Below are 12,485 nucleotides of genomic sequence, written 5' to 3'. Positions count from 1 at the left end.
ACGTACAAAAACGAAGTTCCCAATAGGGGTTGAGAAAGTTTGGTGATGGAAATCCGTCGTTTCTTTATGACAGGTAGGACATTAGACAATATAACAAGCTTGGTGGCGCAACCCACCACCCCGTTCCAATGGGGACGATCCATCCATCCATGGTCCAAAATGCATGCAATGCGGTCGAGACCCCGCTCTGGAGATCGCAAAAGCCAACGCGTGGGTGACGCGTGGGCACGATTCACAGAAGCCGCCGCTGACAGACCTGCCAGACGACTCTCGCTGCTAGATCTCGCGCCATCTCGTAGACGCACTACGCTTTTCTTCTCACGCTTTCCCCATACCCTCCTCCGCTTTCAGCCCGCTGCACCCTCCTCGCGTCTTTCATCTCCTGCGGCGCTCCGCGTTCGCTCTGTCGCTGAGCAGATTCCCATAGCTCTATACACACGGGATGGGCTGATGATCCCCAGGGTAGACTCCATCAGGATCCTCGGACTCCTACTGGAGTCCAAGGGGGGCAACTCACAGACTATAGCCCGCGTCACCTCCAAGACGGAGAACATGCTTAGGTTCATACTCAGGGTCTCGAACCGCAGGGGAGGGCTGAGCGAGAGCAATCTCCTACGGCTCTACCATGCGTTTCTCATGAGCCACATTAATTACGTCGCTTCGGAGCTGCAATGGTCCAAAAGGAAAGAGGCAAAAATCGATGCACTAATGCGCAAAAGTATAAAGCGAGTTCTAGGCTTGCCTATCACCACCAGCACCCATACATAACTCCCTCTCGAAGGTGATCGAGGCCCAGCAGATGGCTCAGGTCGTGCGTCTATCGTCCTCGCGGGCTGGTAGGCGCATCCTGGAATCCATAGGCTGCGGTCTTACGGAGACTAACGAGCGTAAAGTGACTACCGTCCTCAATCAGAGGTACGTTTACGGTAGCTCCATTTCCAAGAAATGTCCACCCGCAATACAATGTAGGGCGCCGCATAGCTCGGGCCCGTTCTTTATTAAAATCGGTTGCAGATAGTCGGGATCTCGCAGCCCAGTACGAGCGTTCCGATTGCTTCGCAGTGGTTTTTGTCGACCATATTGGCAAACTCCTATGTTCTGCCTCGGTTCGAAATGTTTCGGCAACGGTGGCTGAGCAAATGGCCATCGCTATAGCAATGAAGGACCCGTCGCGTCCAAATATATTCACGGACTCGCGGTCCGCAGCTAGGGCTTTCGCTTCGGGCTCGATCTCGCGGGAAGCAGCGGCCATCCTCGGCAGCGAGGGGGCTGCCGGGTTTTGCACTATAATATGGTTCCCGGGCCACATGGGGGCCAACGTACATCCCGACGTTCCCAACGCAAATGAATTTTCCCATGACCGTGCGCGAGGTTTCGCTCACCGCGGCGGTGCCGGCGGATTCGAAGGCGGGGACGCCGGGAGGTACAGGGACTCGCTCCTCACTTTTCACGAGATCTTGACTCATTATCATCTTTCTCGGAGGGCTTTTCCACTTCCTCACCCTAGACTCACTCGATCGCAATCGACGGCCTTTAGGATGCTCCAAACGGGGTCTTTCCCTTCGAGGGGCAGATTTAGTCACTTCTCGCCCAACATCAAACCGCAATGTCCGGACTGCTTAGAGGCGTACTGCTCATTAGCTCACGTGCTCTGGCAATGTCCTGCGTTACGCGACACAGAGTTCAACAACGAAGAGGTCTGGGAGGAAGCTCTTAAAAGCGGCGACCTCTCGGTTCAACTTCGGGCTGTCCAGAGGGCCTGTGAGAGGGCGGAGGGCCACGGTCTTCCGGTCCCTGCGTGGGAGCGGCCCGCGACTGCTACCGACTCCCACTGAATGGGGGCGTCCAAACGCAGTTCCTCAGGACCTGAATAAAAGTTCTTTGTCTGTCTGTCTGTGCTCGTTCGCTCGGTTACGCCGACGCTCGCCGCAGGAACGGGCGCCTAAAGCTGGAACCGCATGGCGCGATTCTCGTTCGCGAAAACGCGACGCGCGGCGAACGCCCGCGCCGCCGCTCTGAAACACTAGTGTGGCCTAAAGTCCCTAGATACTTTATTGCGATAGCAATTATATGGACACTTCAACCGGATTTCTGCCGTCGGCGTCGCCGTCGTCGTCGCCGTGAGGTTCCCTATAGATAAAATCGTCGCCGCGCGCCGTATGCCCGAGCGGAAGCGTGCGGGGACGCGCGCTATCACGGAGAGCGAACGCACTCAATCTCCCACGCGCAAGCAAGGAAGCGGGAAGCCAGCGCCGGAGGGAGCGGGGGGGGGGGGGGGGGGGGCGCACTTCTACTCTGCCAACAACCGCGCTCGTCGCTCGCCCGCATCGTCTCTTATCTCCACACGGCTCCGACCTTTGTATGCGCTGTGCATTCGCCGCTCAGTTTCCGTTGAAACGATAGACCGCACGTACCTTCACCGCTGCGGCGTATGCGCTTGCTGCCAGCGTTTTGACAGTCGTTGTCTGCAGTCATTCAGTATGATCTATTCATGTTTGTTTGTGCGCGCTCACACCACGCTTGTTCATTCAGTTAGTAATAGTCGGGCCACATTTTCAAACGCACGCTACACATGCAATGCTGCCCGGATCGGCAGTGCAGCGCTACGGGTGTGTCCCTTCGCACGCACTGCCCACGGGAAGCGCTTCTCATCAACACCACCGTTTCACACGCGCCTTCTCGTGGTCATCGAGTCTCTCTTCATGTCGGTATACTTACGCCGAAGCATACCTGCTTAATCAGCTCATGTTTACTACAATTCATATTGCTGCCAAAGCCGCTCACCTTAGTTCGTATGACATTGCTGTGTTGCTATCGCATTCATTACTTCGCCCTTAGGGCGAAACTGTGACATTTTTTTTTTTTTTTTTTGCTTTAAAGAGCAGAAAAGCTAGGGACTTTAGTGTGGCCTAAAGTCCCTAGATATTTTGTTGTTTCAAAAAAGAGCAGAAAATCTAGGGACTTTAGTGTGGCCGTGCTTTGGGTGCACGTAGAAGAGCCTCAGGTGGTGAGAATTAATCACAATTCCTCCACCATACGGCGTCCCTCAAAGCCCATTGTGCCGCCTCGGGACGTTAAAACCCATGATTTAATTTAAGATGAGCAGTTTGATATGTTTGCACAGATCGGAGGGGGGATTTAAGGGGGGGGGGGGGGGGGGGAGGGCTAGTCGTCGAAGAAATCTAGAACTAATGAATGCCGCGTCTGGTTCATGAGCTATCTATTTGACCAGTGCAAAGAACGCGACAGAATAATGTTGGAGAGCCTATGGTACAAGAAGGACGAAGGTTACGTCCCATAGAGTTTCTAAATAAATAACCATATAGTAATATGAAACTCTATGTTACGTCCCAAAAGGTTGAACACATGGATGAATGGTGACAACGACGCTCAGGCCTGTACCCGTACTATATGGTGGCTAGCAAGGAGGATATGTGGCTATGGCTCAAGGCTGGTCTGCTCCGCTCGCTAGGCTGCGCTACTATAGTCTCATTGCTTTATGTAGTGGAAGAAATAGTTAAATTACCTTCAGTGAATTTCGCTTCGCGTCTTGTGGCGACAAGGTGTACAGTTAACCATGCGGGGAATGCCCATTACAGCACAATGACACAATCAGGTCGCGGCTTCGTCTGTATAAGTGCCTGCAAACGTCGCCTTTCGTCGATGTAATGTGAAATCTCTAACTTTGCTGACTGCGGCTGCTGCTGCTGTTTTGCCGGATATCTCACACACACACAAAATTATGCGTACTTGATGGGGAGATTGATCCTTGGACTCATTGGCACGCAGTAGCTCTTTCAGACAAATGGTGCGTGCGTCGCATTGTGTAGCAAGTGTGCTGGGAAACTTGATCAGAGAACGCCTTAGTGTCCCTGCAGTGTATATGGTTAGAGCCATATACAGGAACACTACTTAAATCGGGTCTAAACAAGGCTGCCAGGGTGTCACTATAGTTTGCGCGGGGCAGCGATAAACGGCTCTTCATGTTTGTGGCTGCAATTTATGCTAGACTAGCGCATTTAAGCGCCCGTAGAGCAGAGGTGTCTGTATATGCTTTGCAGCAGTCCTAGAAACACGTGTTCTGGCTCTGCATGCAGTGTTAATGAAGCCTTCACAGTGCCCACGAACTTCGCCGACTGTGCAGTAAGTGTGACCGCACAGTCGTGGAATAAGGAACGCCAGCTCTTGAAAAGCAGACGACAGATACTGCAGCCACCCAACCACAGCTCAAGCTCAAGACCAGTGCGCGGTATGACACGTAGGACCACCGTAGGACCATGGGAGCAGTCACGTGAGTCCCTAGGCGCATGGCGGCGCCCGTGTTGTTTTGTACTGCTGCCAACGCTAGCACGCATGCGGCGTTGGTCTTTATTCTATGTGCGGCGTCTGTTCGAGCGTGTTCTTAAGCTTTCCGACGTTATAAAACATTCCGTGGTTAGAAATGTGATCTGATGAAATTGCGAATTGAAGGTGAGTACAAGCGCGTCGCGAACTCTCGTGTCTGCTTGTGTGGCAATTGACGCCGGCATTTTGCCTGCGCGCTGAGCATGCCTATGAACAGTCTCCTCAAGCCTACTATTTCAAGTTGTAAGCCCAGTTTTGGTTATCCGTTTATACTTGCGCAGTGCCTGTATATTAATGCGTTAGACAAACACTTGTACTACGGACCTCGCCGGGCTACGGCAGCGCTTGATAAAATGTGTTATATTTCAACCCCCGCAGGTTATTCTCAGAAAAAGATGGCCGAAGGGAACCTCAACGACCACAACGCGGAGGCCCACCGCAGAATGATAGAAGTTGAGAAGGTTATTGCAGCGTTTGAAACGTGTTCTGCCGGAGGTTACTCCAAGGAAACGATTCGCCAGAACGTGGAATACCTCCGTAAAGTGATAGAACTTAAGAAAGTAGAAGCCGTGGCTCATATCGATAAAGAGCTCTTCCAGTTGCGCGACGAGCTTGTTCGCAAAGTTGACTTTGCATGCAAGCAGAAACAAGATAAATTGAGCGATGTAGACTGGAAAGTACAGCTCAACAGACAGACAGCCGAGGCTTTGAAGATATTCCATGCTAACCGCTTGCGGTCACTGTTGACATTGGAAGTGAGACGCGTGGAGGGCTTCAGATGCGAGTCCTTTGCTTACATCCGCGCCTGTGACGCCGTACCACAGAGGATGAGCTTCATCGAAAATTATGAGATGCATAAGTACCATGTCGGAAGTAATGTCATAATGTACTACATGTGTCAGATGGGCTATGTTCCTGAGCTTATTCACTACTCCAAAGCTTCCGCTAATCATGAAGCAGGCGACGAAGAGGTAGCGATATCAAATATCGATCTTCTGAATGGCGTGTACCAATTGGAGTTTGTTGCAGGCAGGGAAGGAGCCTACGACGTCCAGGTGACCCTGTTTGGCCAGCACATTAATGGAAGTCCACTTAAAATAACTGTTCAAGGTGCAGTGGCACATAAGGGGCGGCATAAACTTGAATCTGCACACACCGAAAGGCAAGACCTAAGCATGGTAGCTGGCGTCACCGCTGCAGCAGAGGTCATGAACATTGGAAGTGCCCATGTGTCAAATGCCACAGGTCAGGAGAAGCTAGAACCGGTTGTTACAAAAGAATTGCAAATGCCTCTTGATGCTGCTAAAGGGCATTGCAAGGAGCTTGTCACGACACATGCAAATGACCTGCCCAGCGAAATTCAGCAGCCGTTTGTACAAAGCTTATTATCATCAGCGATAGAACCGAGCCTCTCTGACCCTTCTGGCAAGAGTTCAGAACCACCACCTAACGATGTTCTGAGCAAGTTCTTCTCGCACATTGAGCTCCCTCGTCGACAGACAGCTGTAACAAAGCATGATGCACTGAGCAGTCAGAACAGTGCTTTAAGTGGATCGTCGCTGGGTTCAGCAAGCTACAGCAGCCTACGTTCTTCCAAACCTCTACAATCTGTTGACGACGTCGCCAAAAGCGAAAACACTTTCTTCACTGGTTCATCTCAGCCTGTTGGCAAGCCTGTTAGCAAGCCTGGCACAGCGGCTCCACTAACCGGTGAGTTGGAAAGGTTGTCTTGCAAATCAGCTAGAATAGGCATGTCATCTTGCAAAAAAATTGTGGGCTGCTACATTGCTAAGTTCTGCAGATGGTGGAAAAAGCATGGGAGACCCCCTGAAGCCAACCTATGTTGTGACAACCGTGGCACCTGACTCGTCAACAAAGAGGTCAACTGCTTGCTCGAAAGTGTCACCTTCAACTCACAAGAAAGAGCCTGTTGGTTTTTCAGGTGAGTGATGTTTCCATGCTGCAAATAACAGCTTGTCCGCTTTTAGTTTTTTGCCAGTGTTGGGAGTTGCTTTGCTTGCACAGCTGCTTCAACAGCTACCAAAAACTGATGTAGTCTTTTTTTTTTTTTTTAATGCTCTAAGTGTTCGTTGGCATGTGTCCTTTCTTTAACTTCTTCTGTTTTTGTGTTAGTGCTGCCGTTCCATCATCAATATTTACTGACTTGTCCATTTAATTGGGTTAGAGATGTCTTGAGCAATTTGTTTCTTGCCTAGCATTATAGATGTCTAAAAGAAAACATGGAAGTTTTTTGGGTGTCTGGACGGTCACCTAGTATTGCATAAATTTACTTCAAACTCAAATAACGCTCAGACAGTGACAGATGTGGTTGCCTACTTTCGGGAGTGTCTTGATGGTGGTACCACGGTAGTGGTGGTGGTGATGATGTTGAAGCAGGCGGGGTTAGCCTGGCATACATAGCCGGAAATTGCTCTGCCTGGAGTGTCTTGACAGTCTAGTCATTGTGCATAAGTTTCCAGCAAATGACACTCCAATTTTTAGACATCCAACTTTGCGTTTCTGCTAATCTTGTATGTTAGGAATATTGCCTTTGGGTGAAAAAAGACTCTACTGCAATGCTTCGTTGCATTCAAAGCTGGTGAAGCGAGCAATCGCAAATATTTTCTCATCATTTGCTCCACAAATCTTGCCCTCATGTGACGTTTGGGAGCTTTGAAAGACAAAAAGAGCATCTTTTTGTTGCAGTGTACCCTAACTATCTATTGTCTCAGTGGCAGAACGTTTTTTTTTGAATAGGCTACAAAAAGTGAATGACATGTGTGAGCGTAATGACGAATATAAGGAAAAAGCAGTTGTGCTGTATTCCCACAGCCTATCACATGATTTAAATAAAGTGGCCTGAAAGGTAAATGTTTCTGTAGTATTTTCTGCTCCCCAGAAACTTTAAAGAATTTGCAAGGCTGCATTCCATTCAAAAATGTGCACCAAGGCTTCGTGGAGAAGCGCTAGTCTCCTTTCATGTCGTGTGCATGGAGTGTGGTGTACCACCTTCCATTATCACGTGGTAAGGTATGCGTAGGGCTGACTGCGGGATGCCTATATGATGGGCAAAGATAGCACAAACAAAAGTTGAACCGATATCAGGATAGGCATTTGCCAGTGCACTGTGATGATTGTGGTCGTTAAACATTATATATCTAAGTAATGCTGTGTGTTATACAGAATGGTGTTAAAGATGCGAGGGAAATGGTGGAAGTGAGCTTGATCGCAAAAGCAGGTGCTAGCTGTGTCAGCGCCTCACCTGTAGCAATGAGTAGAATCAAAATGACTTATCTGGACGCTGCTGGACTGCACAGGCAATGATTTGCCCTATCTGTTTCTGTAGTTTGGTAATGTAGTGCAGCTATAAATAAGTTACTTCTCAAAATAAATATTCAGTTGAAAGTTAGCACACTGTTCTTTTTGTTCTTGTCCATGTCGCTGAAGTGCTATGGTCACAATAGCTTACTTTTGTCACAGATAATCTGTGTGATATCAATTTCATCGTTTACTCCTTACTGACAATGAAAAGGAATTTAAGGTGATCAGCACTTTTACATATATCATTCATGCAGCTTTAATGTTACACTTGATTTATGAAGCTGTGCTGTTATCTATAGATAACAGCACAGCACGTGTTCAAACTCCATCGGTTATTAGTAAAGGTCACGGAGCAAGAAACCTTTAGGAGTGGAAACTCCGCCAGTTGCGGCGACCAGATAATGTCACAAGCCCGCGGAGCCACTATCATGCTGGTGGCACCTGGCGGCTGAGAAAGAAATTACCGCCGTCTTGGTTGCCAAGGCAACTGGTCACGTGTGTTTCTCTCGTTCGCGGCCGCGCGCGTTGCTCCCGTTCGGCCGCGCGCCTCACAACTTCTACTGAGGGCATTCACACATCCCACCTGCATTCCATCTTAGGCTAGCGATTTCCGAACAAGGGTACACTGCACGTATCAGCACTGTTAGTATTACGGCCCTCGAACAAACACCGACAAGAACAGTTACTGTTTGACTTAAAGGCCCACAAAAACAACGCTATGGTGTGCACGCTGAAGCGAACGCCTGTGTCGTCTACTTTGAGCGCGGGAGACACTGGTGCCGCCGAAGAGAACGCGCCCAAGCGGCACCGCCGATCCACCGGCTGCTGCTCTTTTTTTTTTTTTTTTTTCGCTGCTGCTTGCATGACGTGCCGCAAGGCGCCGCCACTGGATGCGCCCCCGTTTGGCGCATACTAATGTGACGTTATCTGGTCGCACGCGAGCGCCCGCGCTGACAGGAGTTTCTACTCCTAAATAATCTTCCTCCGTGGTAAAGGTATACCTTTACTAAGAACCGATGAAGTTTGAACACGTTGCAGGATACTAGACTTATTGTAATAATAATCAACCTATGTGCTTACAGTGTTTGTCATTGAGGTGCTACATTTTGGGATTTTCTTTTATTCACTTGATCTGAAGCATCTATGAAAAAAAAAATCTTTTCGACTGTTATGTTCGTTCTGCCTGTGGTATGTGGCAGCCTATATTTGCATATCTTTACTACGGCTACCTTGGATTTATCATTTCAGGAACCATCACTGCCAAGCTGACTCTTGAATTTGACACCTACAGGAGCTCCAAGTTTGCCTTTCCAATAGGCGTTACAGCTACACCGTCAGGAAATATCATCATTGCCGACACTTCCCAGGACAGAGTTTTGACATTTGACCCTGAAGGAAGGGCTCTTCACAAAGCCATCTTTTGTGAGCACCTCCACTTACTTACGTGAGATGAATGTCATAGCGCACACAGCGAGAAATGTAAAGGAGATTAAACTCCCTATTTGCACCAATGCAAATAATCAACAGAATGTTGTGCATAAAAAAGGTACAGATGAGAACATTAGATGGAAAAAAATAGACGGGTGGCTAATAAGTAAGGAAGGTGTGTGACTGTCATGGCAGACACAATTGTGCAGCTAGATTTCATACATAGGAAGGAAGGCGACATACAATGGCATGGAATGCAAGTCTGTTGTCATTGAAACCACAACCACGAATCCATTACCTTTTTCATTTGGATTATAACACCACTACTCCATGAGTTCTGAGTTGCTGCAACATTTCATGGCATGCTTATAAGTGCACATGAGAATGGAGGTTTTATTTGTGAATGTTTCTTGTGAATCTTTCGCCACTCCTGCCTAAAATTCTGCTCTGAGAAACCAATCTCCTTAGCTGGTTGGCTTGTCTTTCACAAAGAAAGCACATCATTGTAACACCTGCTTACTGTGCCAAATAATCTGTAAAGCTTGCGAATTTGGGCTTGTATGATTTTTTGAATATTTTGTCAAGTTTTATTGAAAATAAGTTTGGTTCCTGTAAAGGTTTTTTTCATTGGTCTCCAACTATACCCTTGGAAGTTTTCCAGATGTGAAAATACACCATGGGATTACCTGCTTTGCGCAAACTATAGGCATGTTCCTGAAGCAGGTAAACTCAGTGGCGAAGTCGCTGACAAGGTCACTGTGATCTAGAAATAGTGTGTTGCTTGTCAGTTTGGGCTGTTTGCTGCTACTTGTGGGCTGCGTGTCTAAAGCCCGAACCTCATAGAACGAATTTCCGGCGTCCAAGCGGCGGCGGCGAACTTCATCCGACGGCGGCCGCTCGTCGGCTGGCGTCAAAAATTAGGACGCGCGCCACCGACTTGGAGGGGCTAGATATTTTCGCCCGCCGCCGGAAGCATTCAGCGCGCGGCGACAAGCCCGATCCAATCAGGAGGCAGCACTTCTGGCCGTTGCATCAGGGGATTGAGTTTACGTAAAACATGGCGGCGGTCCCGGTCGCCTGCTTCGAACTGAATTTGGCGTTGTTTTTGTAGAACTCATTTCGTTCATAGCAAATGACTGCGCAAACGGCTTTTGCTTAATCTCATGCCACTTCGACGAGAGAGTGTTATGGCTAATATTGAGGAATTTTCGAGATCGCTTCTCGTTTCGAATGCGCCTAAGCCTAGCGTGAGAAATTTTCTTTGAGATGCGAGCGCCACCTGTCGGTAAAGTTGGGAGATAAGCGCGACAACGGCATATGGCCTCTAAGATGGGAAGATTTCAGAGGCTTTTGTAGACAGCTTGTACTGCTTGTCTGTTTCGCTGCAGATCGGCAAACATGGGAAGTAAAAATACATCGTGCTATTGGCTTCCATTGCGCTGCCTCTCGCACTTTGCGGACGCACACACACATAGAATTACTTAGGTGCCCTATGTATGCGAAATTCAAAGCGTAAACTACGCTATCCCGCACGTAAACTATGCTATCACGCTTTACTAAAACTCTTTCTTCAAAGTTCGTTTGCGGAACGGTAACGCTATTTCCCTTAACCCCACTATTACGCTTACGTTAAACTAAAACTGTCTAATGACACTACCCACTGTATCCGCATGGGCACAATGTTGGCAGAGCCAAGCTGTTTCTGCGCTTTCTGGAGGTTGCGAATAAGCCAAGCATAAAATGTGGAAGACACAACTCAAGAAAAATTTAAAAAACACTAAGTTATGACGTTATTAAGTGTCGTAACGTGCTAAACCTTACTGTGGGTTACATTTAAAAAACAGTGATCTCCTGCATCACGGCTGGCCACATTGATAGCTTCTCGGCGGCGTTCGCCACTGGATCGTCGCATGAGGTGCGATGAGACGAGAACATGGCGGGTAACGTGCTAAACCTTACTGTGGGTTACATATAAAAAACAGTGATCTCCTGCTTCACGGCTGGCCACATTGATAGCTTCTCGGCGGCGTTTGCCACTGGATCGTCGCATGAGGTGCGATGAGACGAGAACATGGCGGCGCGTCTCGCTGCATTTTTTGACGCGCGAACATCGTCGGGGAAGTTCGCTCCATGAGGGTTGGGCTTAAAGGTGTGTGTGTGTTCCACGAATGGTGTGTGCTCGGGGCAAGCATTTAGAAAATGCATGTTATTTTTGCTAATGCTAAAAGCTATCAGGTTGGCAGGTACACATTGTTAGAAACAACAGAGCATGTGGAGTGGTGAAACTGTCCTTAACCTGTCATGCTTGGATTTTTTCCCCCCTTAACTTGCTTAGAACAGTTGCTGTTCAGAGGGCATGTTCTTGATTCCAGGGCATATTGAAGTAGGGTGTTAACTCACGTTAACTTCAAAATTGTTACATCTGCATGTTCTTGTTTGAACTGCATTACATTGGTTTTTGTATATGATAATGAACAATTTAGACCCGTTCATATAATAGCGCTAAGGATGAGGGTGAAAATAACACATATAACAGGATGGGTGCCGATGTGATGTCGTCCTTGTGCTGTTATATGAATGCTGTCAAGAATAACCAATTTGCCCAAATCAAGGTATTGAAAAATTTTATGATTTACTAAATGGAAAGGTGCGTACACAAAGCACATATTCAGAAAGGCTTTGCATTACATTTTTAACAATATTGCAAAAATGCCTTGTTCTTGTAGGAACATCCTTTTAAAAAATTTTCCTGCAAGAATTTTTCTAGCCAGTTTTGTATAAGTGCTATGTTGCAAAAAGCGATATGTTGAACTTGTATCTTTTTTTTTTCTCCGTTTTTGGAGCTCTCTCAAATCCGCGATTCTGCGCCAAGAGGGCAGTGTCCCAGGGATCCCAGGGACAGGCTTCATGCTGCTTATATATTGAACTTCACCTTTCCTCATGTTGCTTGGTGGTTCACTTTGGCTTTGACTTTACAAACTTAAAACGTGCTGTGAATCGTTGAAGCTTAAGCTGGACATGCCTGCCATACATGCCTTTATGCACACAACAGTGTCCTCTGCTCATGCATTATACAGGGTGTCCCAACTATCATGCATCAAGATTTAAATATATGCAAATGACATGTAGCTGGACAGAACCAAGGTAATGCTGTTTGCCGTCGTTTGGAGATACTCGGAGTATTTTTTGCATTCTGCCTAATTCGATAATTAGTCGTAATTAATTAATAAACTTCTCAAATATTATAATTCGATGAAAAGTGTACATGAGAAAATTGTAAAGCAACATGAGAAACTACCTATACAGCTTTCTGGTGCTCAATACCTGCTACATAAAAGTGTTTTTCCGAGTGTGAAAGAAGCTCGCGTATACACACAAAAGTGCCTCGAGGG

At 47.7% G+C, this 12,485-nt stretch overlaps 1 protein-coding gene across 4 annotated transcripts in view; it reads left to right on the top strand.

Moving 5' to 3' along the window:
• The first annotated feature begins 4,290 nt into the window (after positions 1-4,290).
• LOC119456024 (uncharacterized) overlaps positions 4,291-12,485 on the top strand; it is a 43,592-nt gene continuing 35,397 nt past the window's right edge. For 3 of the 4 annotated variants that reach the window (XR_007467561.1, XM_037717617.2, XM_049669507.1), the window contains exons 1-4: positions 4,465-4,587; positions 4,723-6,054; positions 6,146-6,286; positions 8,914-9,087. Coding sequence is in view for 3 of the 4 variants with exons in the window: in XM_037717617.2 (XP_037573545.1) it covers positions 4,548-4,587; positions 4,723-6,054; positions 6,146-6,286; positions 8,914-9,087 (1,687 nt within the window). In the remaining variant the exon portion in view is untranslated. Of the gene's footprint in view, positions 4,588-4,722; positions 6,055-6,145; positions 6,287-8,913; positions 9,088-12,485 lie in introns of all 4 variants that reach the window. The other variant, XM_037717618.2, reaches the window with a different exon arrangement.

This window comes from Dermacentor silvarum, chromosome 6 (genome assembly GCF_013339745.2).
Source record: "Dermacentor silvarum isolate Dsil-2018 chromosome 6, BIME_Dsil_1.4, whole genome shotgun sequence".
In the NCBI taxonomy this organism is placed as follows: Eukaryota; Metazoa; Arthropoda; class Arachnida; order Ixodida; family Ixodidae; genus Dermacentor; species Dermacentor silvarum.
This window is presented reverse-complemented; position numbering and strand designations above follow the sequence as displayed.